The sequence below is a fragment of the Cervus elaphus genome, chromosome 22, assembly GCF_910594005.1.
Source record: "Cervus elaphus chromosome 22, mCerEla1.1, whole genome shotgun sequence".
NCBI classification, from domain to species: Eukaryota; Metazoa; Chordata; class Mammalia; order Artiodactyla; family Cervidae; genus Cervus; species Cervus elaphus.
In genome coordinates, this window is record NC_057836.1 from 49,254,155 (window position 1) to 49,275,132 (window position 20,978).

The 20,978-nt window shown below is 44.5% G+C and overlaps 1 protein-coding gene across 2 annotated transcripts in view; it reads right to left on the reverse strand.

Annotated features, from left to right (window-relative positions):
• The window catches only part of RFX4 (regulatory factor X4), a 174,583-nt gene that overhangs the window by 23,516 nt on the left and 130,089 nt on the right, over window positions 1-20,978 (reverse strand). Inside the window, exons 12-15 of one of the 2 annotated variants that reach the window (XM_043882365.1) lie at window positions 17,821-17,915; window positions 17,274-17,391; window positions 5,310-5,429; window positions 4,675-4,833 (exon numbers count right to left, since the gene is read on the reverse strand). In XM_043882365.1, coding sequence (XP_043738300.1) covers window positions 4,675-4,833; window positions 5,310-5,429; window positions 17,274-17,391; window positions 17,821-17,915 — 492 coding nt within the window. Of the gene's footprint in view, window positions 1-4,674; window positions 4,837-5,309; window positions 5,430-17,273; window positions 17,392-17,820; window positions 17,916-20,978 lie in introns of both variants that reach the window. The other variant, XM_043882364.1, reaches the window with a different exon arrangement.

Genomic DNA, 20,978 nt, shown 5'->3' on the forward strand with positions numbered 1-20,978 from the left:
AGGCGCAAGAGACACAAGAGACCTACGTTCAAACCCTGGGTGGGGAAGATACCCTGGAGAAGGAAATGGCAACCCACTCCAGTGTTCTTGCCTGGGAAATCCTGTGGACAGAGGAACCTGGTGGGCTACAGTCCCTAGGGTCGCAAAGAGTTGGACATGACTGAGCACACACATACGTAAATAAACGTGGCGATGCTCACATCTAAATTTCCACTGAAGACGAGGACCGTCTCAAGCTCTGGACCCAAAGTGAAACCACTGCTCCATCTAATGCCAGTTATGGACAACCCTGCTTTCCATCACTGCTCTGAAGGACCCAGTCTCCTGAACTGTCCCTGACGAAGGGCCACTGGGATGGCCAGCATGTTTTCTGTCCCCGGCAATGTGGAAAAGAGGGCAGGCCCCTTATAGGCTTTAAGTATCTGCTCATTTCCTCTCTGAGTAGCTCTGGCTCTGGAAACATTTGGGAAAGAATTAAACAAAAGTCTCCTGGGATGCATATTAATACTTGAAGTTCCCTGAAAAGGACATGCTGTCTCTTGCCTCCAAGCCTTTGCTTGGAATACCTTTTCTCTCATTATTAGGTTCCCCAGGCCCTTCACATACAGGCTGGAGGCCCTGCTTTGTGATCCGTAACTCTTTACCTGCTTCCAATTCAGCAGTTGTTCCGTTATAACTACTGTCTTGCTCGTCAGAACCCAGTGCTGTACTTAGTTCCTCAGTCCTGCCCAGCTCTTTGTGACCCCATGGACTGTAGCCCGCCAGGCTCCTCTGTCCATGGGGATTCTCCGGGCAAGAATAATGGAGTGGGTTGCCATGCCCTCCCCTGGGGCATCTTCCCAGCCCAGGGATCCCAATGCAGGTCTCTCTCCAGCACTGCGGGTGGATTTTTTACTGTCTGAGCCACCAGGGAAGCCCAAGAATACTGGAGTGGGGAGCCTATCCCTTCTCCAGGGGGGCTTCCCAACCCAGGAATTGAATCGGGGTCCCGTGTGTTGCAGGCCAATTCTTTACCAGCTGAGCTACCAGGGGACGCCCCATCAGAACCCTGACGTCTAACAATAAACTCCCAGGGGCAGGCACCACAGTTCACCTGTTTGTGTCACCAACTTCTGAAGTGTTTAGCTCACAGAAGCCACTTGAGAAATATCTATTGGATCAGTTCAGTTCAGTTCAGTCGCTCAGTCGTGTCTGACTCTTTGTGACCACATGAACCGCAGCACGCCAGGCCTCCCTGTCCATCACCAACTCCCGGAGTTTACCCAACTCATGTCCACTGAGTTGGTGATGCCATCCAACCATCTCATCTTCTGTCGTCCCCTTCTCCTCCTGCCCTCAATCTTTCCCAGCATCAGGGTCTTTTCAAATGAGTCAGCTCTTCATATCAGGTGGCCAAAATACTGGAGTTTCAGCTTCAACATCAGTCCTTCCAATAACACGCAGGACTGATCTCCTTTAGGATGGACTGTTTGGATCTCCTTGCAGTCCAAGGGACTCTCAAGAGTCTTCTCTGACACCACAGTTCAAAAGCATCAATTCTTCAGCACTCAGCTTTCTTTATAGTCCAACTCTCACATCCATACATGACCATTGGAAAAACCATAACCTTGACTAGACAGACCCTTGTTGACAAAGTACTGTCTCTGCTTTTTAATATGCTATCTAGGTTGGTCATAACTTTCCTCCCAAGGAGTAAGCGTCTTTTAATTTCATGGCTGCAATCACCATCTGCAGTGATTTTGGAGCCCCAAAAAATATCTATTGGATATCCACTGTATCTATTGGATAAATGAATAGATAAATGGACAGACATGTGACTGAATGAACAGATAAAAGACAGGACCTACCTAAACACGACAGTCTCATCATATTTGATCTTCACAAACACATAATTTTGTTCCCAGTGTATTTTAATTGGAACTGCGATGTAACTAAGCCCATACTATGAGGGTCTGGAGCAAGATTCTAACCTGGAGGGAACCCAGCTCCAGAGTCACTGTGGATGCCCATGAGGGGTGGGGAAGGCCTGAACCTGGTGGCAGCAGTGGGCTGGAAGGAATGGTGGGTCAACGTCTGGGTTAGAACAACTGGCGGTGGGAGATGTGGAGGCGAATGCCAGCTGTCTCCCCCAAATCTGTCCCTCCTCCCGCCTGGGGCCTCGCTGTCCACATTCCCCACTTCTGTGTGCAGGTGCATGAGGCCATGTGACAAAGTCCTCCCTGAGAGAATGTAAGGGGAAGTGGCACGTGCTGCCTTCAGGCCAGGGCTTCTGTGAGTGGGTTTTTCCTCCTTCAGATCCACTTTCCATTTCTCTCAGCTGGTTGCAGACTTAACAAAGCCCAAGGCCAGTAGTCCTCAAACTAGTCAGCCTCACCATCACCTGGAGGCTTCTTGAGCAAATGGCTGAGCCCCACCCTAGAGTTTCTTTAAAAAAAAAAAAATCTATTTATTTACTTGGTTGATCCAGGTCTTAGTTGCAGCACTTGGGATCTTTGATCTTCATTGTGGTGTTCGGGATCTAGTTCCCTAGCCAGGGATCGAACTTGGGCCCCCTGCATTGGAAGCATGGAGTCTTAGCCACTGGACCACCAGCAAAGTCACCACCCAGACTTTCTGATTCAGTAGGTCTGTGATGGGCTCTGATAACAAGCATTTCCAAAAAGTTCCAAGGTGATGCTCATACCACTGGTCCATGGACCACACTTTGAGAAGCAATGCCCTGGGGTATGGTGGAGCCCCACACTGAAGGAACATGCATTTCCAAATGGTTGTATTAAAGACAGCCTCCTTTCTGACTAGACACCCTGTGTGAAACAGATTCCCATCGTGTTAACTCCAGCCATGTTCGGGTCTGTTACAGTGGCTTAGCCTACCCTATCTAATCCAGGAGGAGTTGAGGGAGAGGAGAGCTGATTCTCAGATTTGGTACTTGGGCAAATGGCAGAATGGAAGAGCAGGTTTGGGTGGAAAAGATAATGAGGGACTTCCCTGGTGGTCCAGTGGTTAAGGATCCACCTTGCATTGCCAGGGAGGCAGGTTTGACCCCTGGTCAGGGAACTAAGATCCCACATGCTGCAGAGCAACTAGGCCCACTTGCCACAACTAGAGAGCCCAAGTGCCACAACTACTGAGCCCACAAATCACGACTAGAGCGTCCGTGCACCTTAACCAAGGTCCCGCGTGCCACAACTAAGGCCTGACACAGCCAAGTAAATATTTTAGAAACAAAAAGGGAAAGATAATGAATGATTATCACAGACTGACCAAGCTCTCCACTCCACAGGCTGGTCTCTTCGCCTGCCCCACCCTCAGCCAGGCCCATCCAGCAGAAAGTTTTCTCTGCCTGTCATTCCTATGCGCTCACTCTTCTGTTAGCTGAGTCCTTCTTATCTTTCGAGGCTGCCTTTGAGTCTCACCCCTCTCCCGAAGACTTCCCTCCTGCCTGCCCCGGGTTCTGGTGGGATGGGCAGGGTCTGCTCTTCTCTCTGAACTCCTACAGCCCGCTTGGCCGCAGCCCTCATCTTGTAGGCAATCCAAACGGTAACCGCTTCTGTCTAGATAGCACTGCACTGCTAACCAAGCACTTGGGCTTTTCTTACCTCATCTAATCCCCATGTTTCTAACCACGTGAGAAAACCTGGAGGTGCGCACACACACCCATACACACACGCACTCTGTTCATTATTATGTATTATCTCACACTTACTGCATATTCCACATACAATATATCATTTCCACAAGTCTTGAGAGCTAGGACATTTGCTGAATGACCGAATGAATAAATTTGTTTATGGCAACTGCTGACTCTGTTGCTTGCCAGGGACCGGGAATTTAACTCTTTTCCACCCTTTACTTTTCCTCCTCCAGAAAATGGGACAATAGTTACCTTGTAATCGAGTGAAACAATTATGCTGAGGGTCCTTTGCTCATGGTAAAGTAACACTTAGATATTAGCAACTAGCTATGATTATCCTTGTAACACTTCTTCCATTTTCAAACGTTGTCTTGGCATGCAATATCCTATGGGATGGGACTCGAATTTACCTTCCCAGGCCTATGACAAGCCTTCATGACCGCCCATATTTTAGACAGTTTATCATCCCCTGCAAGGGTCCCACACTTCCTGCCCCTGTGCGTTTGCATACACTGTCCTCTGCCCAGAGGCCCTTCTGTAATACCTTTATCAGTTAAAATCAAGTGTCAGCTCAAACCGCCTCCCTTGTGAGGTCTCCACAGCTAGATGGACTCTCCCCTTCCTTGGGGACCCACAGCATCAGTTTGAACCTTGCTTACTGCCCCACCTACCTTAGTACTGCCACAGCTTATCATATAGCTTCCTGTTTCCCCACTTTCCAGAGATACCTCTCAGTTTCTGGTTCATGGAGAACCCTTTCTCATTTCCCAGAATGTCTGTGTTCTATGTTTTATATCATTTCAATCATGTCAGTGACTTAGTTTCTCTTTTTTGGTGGGGGAATCTGGAGATGTACTTAATCTGCCAACTTGAAAACAGAAGCATTAGGAATATGAGCAGACGAATAAATGGATAAATCCAGGAGGATACTCAGATGTTGGCACTGTTCTGGGAGGGCGCTGGAGGGAGAATGTTTCTCCATAGAGCTCTGGCTTTACACATCATCTCCCTGCTCAGAGCCTCGGATGGACGTTCATTACCTGTAGTGCTGAGGCCAGTGTACTCAGGCGATGGGTTGCTGACAGGGGAGGAGGGGGGCGGCACTTCCACCGACGCGGCAGACTTTGCTGGAGAAAATGACGGCACAGGTGAAGGGGTTGGCGGGGCAGCCTCTGTCAGGATTATCTCTTCTCGGACTTCTGCTGTGGGAAGAAGGGTGGATTCTTAGAGCCAAAGGTCAAGGCAAGTTACCCTTAAGGGACTTTTAAAAAGGCTCCTCTGTCCATGGGATTCTCCAGGCAAGAACACTGGAGTGGGTTGCCATTTCTTCCTCCAGGGGATCTTCCCGACCCAGGGATCCAACCCACATCTCTTGTATCCCCTACACTGGTAGGCGGGTTCTTTACCACTACTGCCACCTGGGAAGCCCCTATCATGTCTCTCCTCTGATTAAAATCTTTGATGGTTTCCCATCAGCATGGTGGCACACGAGGCAATTCCTGCGTACACACATGCCCACTCTCAAGAAGGAGAAGACAGTGTTGGTTTCCCGCCATCTGACCTGTTCACCAAAACTAAACTCTCTGGGGTGCGGAGCTGAGGAAACGCAGAGCGCAGACGTAAGGACACAAGTCAGTGTGAGAAGGAGGGCGCGCCCCAGTGAAGCGCCGCTTACCCGTGCTTCCTTCTCCCTTCATGGCCCGCATGAGCTCGTTGGCCCGCTCCTGGCAGTGCAGCGATTCTAACAGGTACAGCACGTAGTCATCAAACATCAAGTGAATCAGATGAAAAGACCCTGGTAAGAGGAGATCCAAGTGGAAGGTAAGCCACCTCAGCTCAGCGGTGCCCTCTGGTCTGGTTGACCACACGTTGAGTGGTGCTCTGACCACCTGGACCAGACCCTCATTCCCGCTCAGGTACGAATGACCTTGTTGTCAGAGGTTGCTCTCCTTTGCCCTCTCCTCTCCTAGCCTGGGGTTTAGCATAAAGTTAAGTGTTGGAGAAGACTCTTGAAAGTCCCTTGGACTGCAAGGAGATCCAACCAGTCCATCCTAAAGGAAATCAGTCCTGAATATTCATTGGAAGGACTGGTGCTGCAGCTGAAACTCCAATACTTTGGCCACAAGATGTGAAGAACTGACTCATTGGAAAAGACCCTGATGCTGGGAAAGATTGAAGGCAGGAGGAGAAGGGGACAACAGAGGATGAGATGGTTGGATTGCATCACTGACTCTAGGACATGAATTTGAGTAAGCTCCAGGAGTTGGTGATGGACAGGGAAGCCTAGCGTGCTACAATCCATGGGGTCTCAAAGAGTTGGACATGACTGAGTGAACTGAACTGAACTCTTCCTTGCTCAATTTATTAATAGGATGTCATCAAAAATGGCACCTGTTGAGCCATCTGTCAAAATGCATTTGAGCTCTTCCACTCACACTGTCCTCATCCTTGTCCAGGCACTCTTCACTTTGTTCAGCATTTCTGGACATAGTGTCTTGCATTTTCCTCTGTTCCACAAGCTTCTTATTTCCCTGACTAGACTGTAAGGATATCCACAGCAGGGACTTTGTCTTCTAACTCACTGGTGTCTACCAATGTATGTGACATAATTCTAGGAGCATAATTGATGTTCTAAGTTAGCAACAAATGAATTATTTCCTTGAGTGTTTCTGAGACTCTGTTTACCACATGATGTTTACAAAAGGTATTGCTTGAAAAGATTTGGTATCCTCAAGTAGTAGTCTTCATCTTAAACTTGGAGTAGATTATTTCGTAAAAAGGGATATGAACAATCATTTTGAAAGATTTTTCCAATGTGTCAGTCTTTGTGCTCAAAATATTATATTCAGTAATTCAATTTCTATAACCACCTTGTAAAAGTAGGTGCTTTTATTTCCGTTTTGCAAAGTCAAGTTGTTCAAGATAACAGCATACATTATTTCAAAACCCTCTTTTCTTGCATGTTGTGCTGCCTCCATGGACATGGGTCCACATGTGGGAGGGAATGCATGTCTGTGGTCAGAGAGAGGGGCCGAGCCCTCATCTCTAGTCCCGTGTTTCCACCTCTCAAAGGGACATCTCCACATGGATATCCTGCTGTCCTGTGAAGTGTCCAGCACTTCTCACTGACATCTCCTTTCCCCATTTCCCTTGCTTTTTTTTAGAGGCCTTCTGAGACTCCCCAGCATTATTTATCTCATGATCTGATCATCATCCTCAACACCACTATGACTGTCATCACACATTTATTGAATGCTCACTATATGCCAAGGACCTTGCTAAGCACTTAACAGAGGGTTCATTCTTTCAACAAACTGTGAGATAGGTGGTATTATCCTCATTTGAAAAGACCCCGATGCTGGGAAAGATTGAGGGCAGGAGGAGAAGGGGACGACAGAGGATGAGATGGTTGGATGGCATCACCGACTCAATGGACACGGGTTTGGTGGACTCTGGGAGTTGGTGATAGACAGGGAGGTCTAGCATGCTGCAGTTCATGGGGTCGCGAAGAGTCGGACATGGCTGAGCGACTGAACTGAACTGAACTGAACTGTGCTGTACTTAAGTCACTCAGTCATGTCTGACTCTTTATGACCCCATGGACTGCAGCCCACCAGGCTCTTCTGCTCATGGGGATTCTTCAGGCAAGAATACTGGAGTGGGTTGCCATGCCCTCCTCCAGGGAATCTTCCCAACCCAGGGATCAAACCCAGGTCTCCAGCATTGCAGGTGGAGTCTTTACCATCTGAGCCACCTGGGAAGCCCATTATACTCTCTTATGGATGAGGAAATGAGCCTCTCCATTGGAATTAAGCAGGGATTGGTCTCAGGTTGGTCTGGTTCCAAAACTCTGTTCCCCTTTCCCCTACAGATCCATCCGTTTCAGTTTCCTCATAGCATAGATGGGAAGACTAAAGAATTTGGTCCTCAGAAGGGCCATGTGAGCTGGGTGTTATGCTTTTACAGGTCTCAGAAATAAGTTGATAAGGGCCAGTTGGGGGCTTTAGGATGGTTCCTCTTAGGTGGAATTTATTTTCTCCTTTTTAGTTGTACCTGGCTTCTTTGTACACGTGCACACACACACACGCAATACCTTTCAGTTCAGGTAGATTGATTCTTTTGGTCCAGAACTGCTACAGAATAAGATTCCTGGCTTAACTCTGAGGCCCTCAGATGCCCCCAGGTCACGCACATCTACTCCAGTCCCTCCACAGAACTCCAGGACCATGTCCCCCATTCTGAATTTGGTCCCCATTCTTCCTCCATTCCCAGGGTGCTGTGTCTGTTCTTTGACCCCATTTGGAATTCAGAACGTTCAGGTGTTTTTGAGTCATTGTGAGATGCAGACTTCCACAACTAAACTTTCCATCCACTTCCCCGGAATGAGTCCTGTGAGCCATAGGTAGAGCGTGGTGGGTAACTGCGTGGGGCTGGATCAAACCACCCAGGTTGAACTCCAGCTCTGCTACTTAGTAAGACTTAGTAAGACTTGGATGAGTTGCTCCTTGGAAATGTTAGAAACAAAACCAGCTATTTACTGAGCTCTTGCTCTGTGGCAGCCACTGGGTTAACTGCCGGAGATTTACTACTGCATTAATCCTCATCACAACCATTTGAGGTGAGGGATACCCTCCTTCTACAATGGAGGAAATTGAGGCTCAGATGGGTAAAGTTAACTCTCCAATGTCACACAGTTATTAAGTGTCAGACATGGGATTTGAACCCAAGTCTGGCTGACTCTGAAGCTGTTCTTCAATCAATCATGCAATAAGGTTCTCTGTGAGGGGAACAGTCAACTCTATTTTACAGAAGTGCCGTAAGGAGGAAAAGTTTAATGAACAGTGGCTAAGGTCCCTTTTGCTATTAATGTTCTAAGATTAGAACATTCTAACCTTCTAAGTCCTATGGGATGACTGTTCCATTCACAGAGTCAAAGAAATCAAAAGACAGCAGCATATACCAAAAAGTTCCAAAGGGTCTCCACAATGAAGAAGTATTTGCTGAGATGTGGCTCTAAGTCAACAGGGATAGATAGAGAGAAAGACATTATGCAACCAAATTAGAATGGAAAACCCTAGATAATAAAAATGGATTTAGTAGTTTTAGCACAGACAGGCACCTCGGATCATCTACACAATACTCCTGTCTAGTAGATAAAGAAACAAGATCTGATGAAGTGAAGACACTAAGATCACCCTCTTAGAAGATATCAGAGCTGGGCTTGGAGGCCAGTACTCCAGGGGAAGTGTTGATTTGGGGGTTCAAGCTCTCCTCCTAATGACTCTGATCAGCTACCCAATTGGTCTGGTAATTTCAATCATCCTTCAAACAAGGGAAGTTTGTAGAGCTATTGCTGCTCACTCACCACTGGGATAAGTGCCTTGAGTCCAAAGGAAACTTCAAGCTCAGTCACTGACTCCACAAAAGCTACAGTGTCCTTGGTGAGCAGAAATCCATCCTTAAGATTATTAGGCAACAAGCAGTTCAGTGTCATGATCATGGGAGCAGTTCAAATAGAAGGGAGGAAAGCAAAGAAGGAGATTCAGAAAGACTGATGAGAGGAAGAAGAAGAGGGGAGGGAGATGGAAAGAAGCATCAAAGACAGACAGGAGAGAGGCAATTATAGCTAACATTCCTGCTTTATTTCTTCCCTTAGCACTTAACACCATCTGCTATTCTATAGACTGAACTTATTTATCTTTATTATGTGCCTCCCTACACTAGATTGTAAGCTCCATAAAAGGAGGGAATTTTATGTCTTTTTACCTCCCTTCCCCCTCCCGGCCACTGTTCTATACTTGGTGTCTAGAACCGTGTCAGGCACAGTGGAGGCTCCATGGTTATTTGTTAGACAAATGAATCAAATGAGCAAGCACTGACCATTTACCATATGCACTGTGCTAAGCCCTTTTAACTTTCCAACAACACTGTGAAGAAGATATTATCTTCAATTAACACATAGGGAAATGAAGGTTCAGAGGATTTTAAAGCACTTGCCTAAAGTTACAGAGCTATTGAGCATTGGAGTCTGTTATGGAAAAAGGTATTAGGATACAGACAAAAGATTATTGTTGTTATATGATGACATAGTTAATGACATCTTATAGAATCAAAGCATTGCTTTTTCCTTCTGAAAAATTTCAAACATACGGAAAAGTATAAATAACTTTAAGAGAATTCCCTGGCAGTCAGGGGTTAGGATTCTGCACTTCCTATGCAGGGAGCTTGGGTTTGATCCCTGGTTGGGGAACTAAGATCTCACATGCTGCAAAGGAAGGCCCCTCCAAAAAAGAGAGAGAATTTTAAAATGAACACCCAGTGTACTCAATACCAAGCTTTATAAAATTTTAACATTTCACATATTTGTTTTTTTAATTGAAGATAAAAATGAAGCCCCAGTGTTCCCTTCCTTAACATGCTCTGACATAGCATGCCCTGACATAGCACGCCCTTATTTAATCACTGTCTCAAATCTGCCATTTATTGTTCAAACACATTTCTACATACATTTATATATCCACAAAAGCAAATGATATTGTTTTTTATTTTCAAACTTGATAGAAATGGTGCCATATTTTACAGAGCATTCTGCAACCTGCACTTGATACCTTGGGTTTTTTAAGATCTATCCACACTAAGACACGTTGCTCTCGTTTAATGGCCATGGCCATTGTGTAACTATAGCATGATTTATTTGTCCAGTCTCCTGTTGATGGAATTTAGGTTATTTACATTTTTGACTATTGGAAACTGGCTCTAATGAATCTTTTTTTGTTTTGTACCTGTTGCCTTCCTTGTGTTTAGGACCAGAGGTAGAATCTCTGGGTCCAAGAGCACCTGCATTCTTAAGTCTTATGGGTAGTGCCAAACTACTCACTAATATTTTCCATAATCTTACTGGTAGTGTAGGCAACACAGTATTTGCCATCTGAAGGGTGTGAAATGTTACTGTCTTTATAAGTTGCAGTACCCTAATTTTTAGAGAGGTGCAACCTCTTTTTATATGATTATTGCCATTTGAATTTATTTTCCTGTGAACTCTCTATTCATATTCTTTGCCCATTTTTCTACTAGGGTATTTTCTTTGAAGATTGTATTTAAAGTGATTTATCACATATTCTTTTTTTTTTTTTTTTTTAATTTTTTTATTAGTTGGAGGCTAATTACTTCACAACATTTCAGTGGGTTTTGTCATACATTGATATGAATCAGCCATAGATTTACACTTATTCCCCAACCCGATCCCCCCTCCCACCTCCCTCTCCACCCGATTCCTCTGGGTCTTCCCAGTGCACCAGGCCGGAGCACTTGTCTCATGCATCCCACCTGGGCTGGTGATCTGTTTCACCATAGATAGTATACATGCTGTTCTTTTGAAACATCCCACCCTCACCTTCTCCCACAGAGTTCAAAAGTCTGTTCTGTATTTCTGTGTCTCTTTTTCTGTTTTGCATATAGGGTTATCGTTACCATCTTTCTAAATTCCATATATATGTGTTAGTATGCTGTAATGTTCTTTATCTTTCTGGCTTACTTCACTCTGTATAAGGGGCTCCAGTTTCATCCATCTCATTAGGACTGGTTCAAATGAATTCTTTTTGACGGCTGAGTAAAATTCCATGGTGTATATGTACCACAGCTTCCTTATCCATTCATCTGCTGATGGGCATCTAGGTTGCTTCCATGTCCTGGCTATTATAAACAGTGCTGCGATGAACATTGGGGTGCATGTGTCTCTTTCAGATCTGGTTTCCTCAGTGTGTATGCCCAGAAGTGGTATTGCTGGGTCATATGGCAGTTCTATTTCCAGTTTTTTAAGGAATCTCCACACCACACATATTCTTTTCCAAACATGAACAGGGTACATGTCAATAATACTTTAAAATTTTTCCCTTGAAAGCCTTAAAATAATTTTTGTTAGACTTATTTTATGGACACCTTTCTGTTGCTGTTATGAATGCAATATATAGATATGGACATATAGACTGATACATAGAGATAGCTATTTTCTATTTAATGGTAAGAGTGCTAAGAATTTTTTAGAAATTGAAGTCAGTAACCTGCCTGAATTCTTATTTGTTCTATTAGTTTGTAGATTATTTTTTGTCAGCCACCATGACATCTATAAATAAAGAAAATTTTGTGTTTTCCTTTCTGATTCTTACACTTCATTTCCTTTTCTTATTGCATTTGCTAGCACCTCCAGTACATAGCTATCAGAAACAGTATTAAAAGGCATTTGTTTCTTATTCATGACTGAAATGGGAAAACTTCTAAAGTTCCACCACTTAGTACATTGTTTTCTGCAGGTTTTTATTTTTATTTTTTTCAGTTTCTTTTTTTTTTTTCCTGCAGGTTTTTAAAATACTCTTTAACATATTAAATGAATTCCCTTCTGTTCTTAGTTTGCCAAGAGTTTTAAAAAATTATACTTGAGAGCTGAATTGTATCAAATACATTTTTTCCCTCTGTATCTATAGATGTTCATATGATTTTTCTCTTTAACAGGGAAGAACTTTAATTTGTAATGTATGGTAATGAGTAATTTTCTGACTTAGAATCATACTTGAATTCTTGGCATCAGACTCATCAACCATGATTTTTCAAAAATTTGCCCTGGATTTGATCTGCTAGTATTTTATTCAGAATATTTTCATCTATATTTATGTGTGGTTGAGTCATAATTTCCTTTTCCTCCACAGCTCTTCTAAGTTTTTGAAGCTGAGATTATATCAGCATCATAAAATTAACTATATAGCTTTCCTTCTTTTGTTTTATTCTCTAAAACACTGATTTTCATATTAATTTTCATAAACTAAGGATTTTATGCTTCTTAAAGGTTTAGTAAAAGTTACAATTTATGCCTGATTTTTTTGAGGGAAAAGATCTTTTTATTTACTGTGATTATTAGTTGATCTTATTTCTAGCATCCTATTTCATGTTTTGAGTTTACTATATTTTTTTCTAAACTTCCTTTATCTTCTCAATTCTTGCCAGTTAAGTTTTCACATTTTTCCATTTTTCTTTGGCAAATTATGATTCTATTCTTCTAGTGATGATTCTATATCCTACACATCTATTAAGTCCAAACTACACATTCTTTTCAACAAAATATAAAGTTATATAGTATTTCAAGACAAAGACCTTTAGCATGCTCTAACTATTCCTGAAAGAGTCTCTCCCCACTTCCCTGTGTTTTATTGTTTCCTAGAGTTTGATTTTACCTTTTTGAAACACACAACAAAAGTTAGTTTTTAAATTACAACCAAAAGTTACTTAAATTTGCTTATATATTTTAAAATTTCTTTCATCTTAAAGAAGGCCCCCAAATTCTTTAACAAGCCTTCCTGGGAGAACTGTGTGTGTTGTGCAGGGTGGGGAGGGGGGTGGTCTATGCACTTCCTACAGTCTCGGTAGGTTTGTGACTGCTTTGATCACCAGAGCAAGGGTAGTGACACTTTCACTTCTGAGACTGCGTCACAAGAGGCACTGCCGCTCCCTCCTTGGCACACTCGTTCGGGGGCCCGAGCCTCCACGAGAGAATTCAACTGTCAGAGGCCACCGTGCTGTGAGGAAAGTGAGCCACAGAGAGAGGCCATTTGAGTGCACCCCAGTCAGCTGTCCTAGGCTGCAAGTCATCCCAGCCCAGGCACCAGGCACCTGAGGATTCCAGAGGATTCCAGCCTCCAGCTGGGTGAGCTCCAGCTTTTGAGTCCTCCCACCTGAGGTCCCAGATATCACAGAACAGAGGCCAGCCATCCCTGCTGGACCCTGAGGTCCCAGACATCATGGAACAGCGGACCAGCCGTCCCTGCTGGATCCCGTTCATATTCCTGACCCACTGAATCTGTAGGCATAATATTGTTTTAAATCACTACACTTTTGGTAAACAACAATAACTAGAACATTCCTGTTTCTTGCATCCCAGAACTTAGTGACGGTTTTATTTTTCTTCTTATGGAAATGCACCCTTTAATTTTTTTAAGTGAAGTTCTATGGGTACCACAGTTCTCTGAGTTTTTTAATAACTGAAAATTGCTTTGCCCTCACTTTTCAATAATGGTTGACAGTTCTTTGTTCTCAACACTTGTCTTCTGGCATCTCTTATTACTCATGATCATCTAATTATTGTTCTTTTCTCTCATAGCTTAAACTTTTTTTTATTCCATCAATATGGCTTTAGAAAACCATCAACGAGGGGTAAACAGTTTATCTAGTCTTTTTTGTGCCATGCATCTGAGCCCAGGATATTTGTCTTAATTGTGGTAATTGAGAAAGCATGGCTTTTGTGGCAAGGCAGATTTGATTTTGAAACAGTGCTCTGCCACTTACCATATTGATTTTGGGCAAGAAAATTCTCCATCTCAGTAAAAAAGATATCTATTATTGTCTGCCTGGCAGAGTTGATGTGAGAATTAAATTGTACTGTGTGCTTCCTATATATTTGTCAAAAAGAGTAGCATTATCCTGCTTTTGCTTCCTGTTCTATCATAGCTTTCTTGTCTGTTATATTGACCTCATAAGTTGTGAGAATTCAATGAGAAGGTGCCTAATGTTGTGTCTAGTGTATACTAGGCCCTGAATAAACATTGCTTTGTTTTTCTTATTGCTCTTTGGCTGAAGAAAGTTAGAAGCAGCCTCAGCAGTGTGGCCCTAGCGTGGGATCAAACCCTGGGCGAGGGAGCTTAGCTCAGTTTGCGTACACCCCGGGGCCCCGGCACCTCCTGGGTTTCTGCTTTTTCTCCCTAATACAGGGAAAGCAAGTCCTGCCTCCTGGAGCTCAGCAGGGTTGTGAGTGACATTTTGAAGGTCAAGATTCTGCAGTTTAGCCGGTTCTGGGTAAGAGAGCCAGGCCAGGACATCTAAACCTTGAGAAGGCAGTCTGGAGGCTCCGTCCGTCACAGTCACTTGGCCTGGGAGCTGCTCCCACGTGGCTTCCCCTGCCCTGCCTGAGTGGGTGAGCTTTGACTCTAGGCCAGAACAAAAGTGTGTAGAGAGGTGAAAACTTGGGAAATGATACATAGCCCCACCCCCTTAGCCTTCAAATCCAAGGCAACTTTCCACACCATTTCATGCTGAAGCACTTCCGGGAACTATGTTTGCCTTCTGGATGTTCCCAAACAGTGAAAACAGGGGCATCTGGTGAAAACCCAGAGTGAAGGGTAAAGACACCTGCACTGCCTCGGGAGCCAGGTGTCCTAGGAACTGAACTCAGGGCCGTCAACCGCAAATGCGTTGTTGTTGTTGTTGTTGTTTAAATAGAGTCTCTAATTTCCTCAGCTCCATTAGGATGAAAAGTTCATTGCCCACCACCCTACCTTTGCTGACTAATTTTGCTAGAAAGTGCTGCTTGCAGCAAAGAAAGAAAGTCTGGCTACTTTAGTTCACAGCATAGGCTCTTTCAGTGAAAAGGAATTAGGGAGAAAAGAGTGAAAAGGAATTAAGGAGAAGAAAGGAGTCAACTACCTTTGAAAGAGGCTCTTCTGGGAAGAGGTGATAGAGTCCCTGCGGGATCATTGTGATATTCCACACGATCATTGTGACGGTCAGCCTGCTACGCAGACACACAAACGCCCGCACCATTCACAGGGCCAGGATCGTTTGGGAGTTATAAGATATATAGAGCTGGCCCCTGCGGTTGGGGGTGGGGCCAGGGAACAGAGGGCTCTTTTTCCTAATTAGCTGTTTTTATACAGGGAACACATGACCCAAACACAACCACCAACTGTGTCTTTGACATATACAGGCAGAAAGGGGGAGCTGGGCTTTTGTCTGCCGCAAATTCTTTCAACTTGCCTGTCACCCCAAGCTGCAAAACTCAACAATGAGTCGGATGAGCAGGACCATTTCAGAGAGCTTGCTAAACAGACTTGGAGACAGGTATTATTTCCATCTGTTCAGGGTTGAAAAATACTGTAAAAGTGAAATTGGGTTCATATCTTTTTTCTTTCCATTTCTAAAAGTTTTGTGACCATTCTTTGCCATTTGCCTGAGTTTCTGGTGTATCCTAGAATAGTGTGTGGTTCAAAAAGAAACAAACACATTTTAAGGAATAGTATTTCTTAGTACTTATTCCCTGAACTCATTGTTCTACTGTCCATAACATCGACTGTTAACTTAGTAAATACAAACAAAGACTATTACAACATCAACTATGTTCCCTACCTAATGAAGGGTATTTGATAATATAGTCAGTTCAAGAATTAGCAAATTGAAGCATAAGATCTAAAACAAGGAGAGGATGCTTGCTTTGTGGATGTGTACATATTTATTTGTGTGGCATCGTTCATTCTTTGATTCTAAAGCAATGAAAAAATCTCGAGTATTTTTTACCCATTGGCTTAACTGAAAGCAGTTATGCACAAATGGTTTTCCCAGAGCCAGAGGTAACATGTGCTAACACTAACTATGCTGAACTGGAAGTCATCAAAATGCCGTGTATGATGTCACTGCCCAGGTAGCAGTCACCAGAGCATTTCCATACACAGCTCAAAGAGAATTTCCGTCTGTAGCCATGGTGCAGGCAGGTTCAGAGAACTTCCCAATGCTGAGATAAAGAAATCCACAACAAAACACTTCTCCAATTGGGTAAACACAGTCTTTCACGGACTGAACTGTTTAGAAAAATTAGTGCATTCTTTGTTTCAACACATATTCACCACGTTGTATAGCACAACTGGAAAATACTGACAAGACCATAAAAAAGTAGATGGAAAAGTGTCAGATTAAACCCAGAGCAAAGCCCAGAGCTGATTGACTTAATTGGAGATAATGAGAAGCAAAAATCACATTTCTACTTGCAAAGTTAGAGAACAAGGAAATTACCCTGAAAATTTACCAAAAGCCCTTTGCTGAAATGCCTAGAAAATTGAAGGCCAGAGCGTTTTTGAGATTTCAAATGTCTGGATGATGCCTAGAAGTCCTATGTCACTTGTTTAATGATGACCTGAACTCCGTGCCTATGTCATTCTTTCTAATGAAACATAATAATCCCCCCAAGTCAGTGATTAGGTTCCTGCCCACAGAGACTATTAGAAGCACCTCTGGGCAGAAATTTCAAGTCCCGTTAACACTGGAAAACAGAAGACAAGGACTTGGGGTAGGGATGTCTCCTGGAGGTGGTGCAAACCCAAGGGATCAATAAAGCAAAGGGGAAAATGAATGCAGAAGTCCTTCACGAGGCATCAGCCTGGGGCATGTCGTCAAAGAAACTTGTCTACCCACCGCTGGCCTGTCAATTAAGCCATTTGCAAATATTTGGACTCAGGGGCTTCTTCATGTGCCCAGTCTTGGCATATCCACACTATGAAATTTGTCAAAATAGCCCTATAAAAGTAGCCATGACTGAGGCTTCCATAAAAAGGGGAGCACAGCCACTGCTATTTATTCCTCTTTAAACTCAAATGGTAGTGTGTACCAACCTCTCATCTTCAGATATAAATACTTCTCCTTTAGCATGCAATGCCATCTTTCTCCCCAAAAGTCCTAACATCATGTCCCCCAGAACAGAGGATGTTTCTGGGTAATGTCCTTATGGTCTTAGAGACAACAAGACCATGCCCAACTCTGGAGAGATGGACTTGATCCATGGAGCCCAGTGAAGACATTTTTGGTTTGGAGGGGGCTGGGGTGGACTTACCGAAGCTGGGGGCACTGTGCAAGGTCATGTCCCGGATCACCCTTGTGCCAAAACAGGACCACATCAAGAGAAACTGCTGGGCCACCTTCTTCAGGGATCCTTGTCTCTTGGCAGCCACCTAAGAGAGAGTGAACAGCTTTAGGAATGGTTGATTTGATCTTCACTGGTTATTCTTTCTTATAAAATATGACAAGAAGGTTTATGGGTCTCTAAGTTCAATGTCATGGAATGGTGGTTTTTTACTTTTTATTTTTAGCAGCAGAAGTACACTCTAAGAAATGAAATCTTAAGTCAAGACTCAATGTGTACAACAGAAAAAAGAGATCCTGGCCTGGTTGAACCAGGGGAGGGAGCCTCAGAATCTTACCTCCTTTGATTCTCTTTGCTGCCTACCTCCTAAGGGGAGGCCCAAGTTTTGCCTTGGATCCCTAGGGCTCTGAGGCCGCCGAGGAAACACTCAGCTAGCTTGCTTCTGGTGACCCAAGTGCCACCAACACGAGTGATGGACTGCCATCCAGGACAGGGACCTTCCGCTCAGCTGACCCACCTTCACAACACACCGGTCCACCATGGTGTCCAGCCACTCGATGTAGGACTCGATGGGAGACTGCTCCTCCAGGAGGTGGTCAAATTCCTGATACACTGTAAAACAAAGGAGAGCCCCCCACGCCATGTAGTTGGGTTTAAACAGAGACACATTCAATGATTTAGAGAATACACCCCAACTTACCTTTTCAGGCTCATCTTCCATGCCTAGGAACACTTTCAACCATGGCCACCCCCAGCTTACTTGTCATTCCTGCAAACCTCTGCTTGGATTGTTTAGTCTATCACAAAACAGCGGAAATGGATCTTCCTGTGAAATTCTATTTACCCTCCTATGCCCCTTGTCAGCAGAGCTGATCATTCTTCCTCTATATTTTCATAGCCCTTAATTATTTGTATTCTTACCTTCACTATATCACGAAAAGCCCTTTGCTATAGTTAGGGGTGTGCATGGGTGTCTCCCCCTGCCACCTCTTTGTCTGATATCTTTATTAGCTGGTGCATTCCCTGTGACATAGCTCTTATCCAGCAAGTGCTTGCTTTTGCAAACAGGCAGACACATGCTAATGCTCTCTGTTGCACTCTCTTGGCACATTTGGTCATTCAAATATTTCTGAACCATGATGGTATTGGCCAAGTAGCTGAATCAGCCTCTTAGTGCTTGACATGTAGTAGATGCTTAATAAATATTTGTGGAGTAGAGGGAGCAATCTCTGTGTCTTCAGTTTCCACATTACTAACAGGAGGATAATCGTACCACTTCACAACCTTTCTTCAGGCACGAGTCAAACAACTGAATCTAGAAGGATTTTGTAATCACTGAAGCACTGTAGAAAGTAGAGATATTGCTGTGATGATCTCCAATCAAAAAAATCTTGTTTTATTATGTTTTTGTGTATTTTTGTTTGTGGGGCTCAATAAATCAAGCCATAATTCAGGAACCACACATTCTTACAGTTTTCATTTGTCTGAGCAATTTTTGTTGTTCCATTTTCTAGGACTGACCAATTTGCTCTACTTTACTTGTGATAGCTTCTGCAAGAGGTCGGCTTGCAGGACCCAAAGTCAAATTCTTCAGAACGAGAAAAGGCTTTCCAAACCCGTTTCGTTGATCTGTGTCATTTTAGAGGTGAGGATGTCTCACGTCTATGTCTAAGAGGTCAAATGACCCCCTCAGAGTCAGAGGGTGAGGTGGTGGCAGAACAGGACCTGGCACCACTTTCTCCTTGGTGGCACGTCCCCCTTCCTGGCACGGTCTGTGTGCCCGAGCTACTGTGCTTCAGTCAATGATGATATGATGATAATGATCGTGGTTGCAGTGAAAGTGTCAACTTTCACTTACTGAGTGAACACTTACTGAGTGCTTGCCGCATGCCAGGTACTGCCCTAAAATGTTTCATATGGACACCCTCTAACCTGAGACAACCTCCAGCATGTATGTGAATGTCACGAGGCCAGAACTGAGAACAGTGCCTGATACTTCGTAGCTGCTCAAATGTTTGTTTGGAAGGATGAATGGCCCCTAGAGGTAGGTACTGTTATTACCTCCCTCTTTGACAAGTGAGGAAACAGAGGCACTCAGAGATGAGTGACTTTCCAAAGGTTTCACCTCTGGTTAGAGGCAAGTTTCAAACACAGTGGGACTCAAGCACTTGCCTTGAAACCTCTTCACTACACTAGCTCTACGCTATGTACCAAGAGCAAGGCACACATTGTCCCATTTAATCTCTTTGTATTATCCCCATTTTACAGACCTGGTAGCCAGAGTCTACCAGAGCCAATGTTTGACTTAAGGTCTGTCAGGCATCCCAACCCCATGTTCTCACCACAGTACCACTTAACACTCCTTCTAATCAGCATGCTCAAATCCTTATGTGCACTTTTTAATTGAAGGTAAATGAGCATCCCCAGCCAGCATCTACATCATGGACATCATGGTAACCCCCTCAAGCAAGAATCTGAAGACTTGTCAATTGGTTGTAAGGGAAGAAGAGTGCAGTTCACAGTTGCCCCTGGTCCTTCTCAGACTGGCCCTTTGTCCAGCTCACTGTGTTCAGGGACTGATTTCCCAGCTGTCTGGAAGGAGCAAGGGTGACACCCATGTGCCAGGCCATCTGCCTTTGGACTTCCTCAGTCCCCCTCATCCTGTCACTGCATCACTTAGTATGTTCCCTTTGGTAAAACTCATACATTTGGAAGGGCTTCCCAGGTAGCACTAGTGGTAAAGAGCCTGCCTGCCAATGCAGGAGACGTAAAAGACATGGATTCAACCCCTGGGTGGGGAAGATCCTCTGGAGGAGAACATGGCAACCCACCCCAGTATTCTTGCCTGGAGAATCCCATGGACAGAGGAGCCTGGTGGGCTACAGTCCACAGGGTTACAAAGAGTCAGACACAACCAAAGTGATTTAGCATGCACACAAGCAGCCATTTGGAGGTTGTTTGACTTCTGATTTGCCATTAGCTCTAAGCTCTGTGTGGGAAGGGCAGTGTCTATCTTATTCACTGCTCTCTGCTTAGCATCTAGCCCAGTGTTCGACCCAGGACAGGCATTCAGTAAGTACCAGGTGGCTTGACCTAAACTTCATTACGACTCCCTTCCTTTAGAAGAATACAAAGATTCAAAGGGCAACATTCTGCCCCTACCCTGAAAAAACAAGAAGCGTGTACGCATGCTAAGTCGCTTCAGTCATGTCTGACTCTGTGTAATCCTATGGACTGTAGCCTGCCAGGCTCCTCTATCCATGGGATTCTCCAGGCAAGAATCCTGGAGTGGGTTGCCGTGCCCTCCTCCAGGGAAGAAAACAAGAAGAAAAAGGCCCAACAGTTTCTTTATGGGAGAGGCAGTAGTGACCTGCATGCCGCTCCAGCAGAGGCTCAGCGCCTGGCCCCAAAACAAGCAGTGGTGATTGTATGTTTCCTTACGAGTCTGGGTCACAGTTTCTCGCCCCACGAAAGCTGGCGAGAGGAGAAGAGAGCTGAGTCCAATGCTGCTAGGAATGGTGAGTAGAACCAGGAAGCTGGACCACTCTGGGCTTGCACCCCTCTGTTCAGTTCTCCACAAACTTTGCTGGGCCCCTCCTCCACACCTGGCCCTGTGTGAGGCCCTAGGGGCACGACCATCATGGGTACAGCCAGCACTGTTAGGGTGCTCACAGT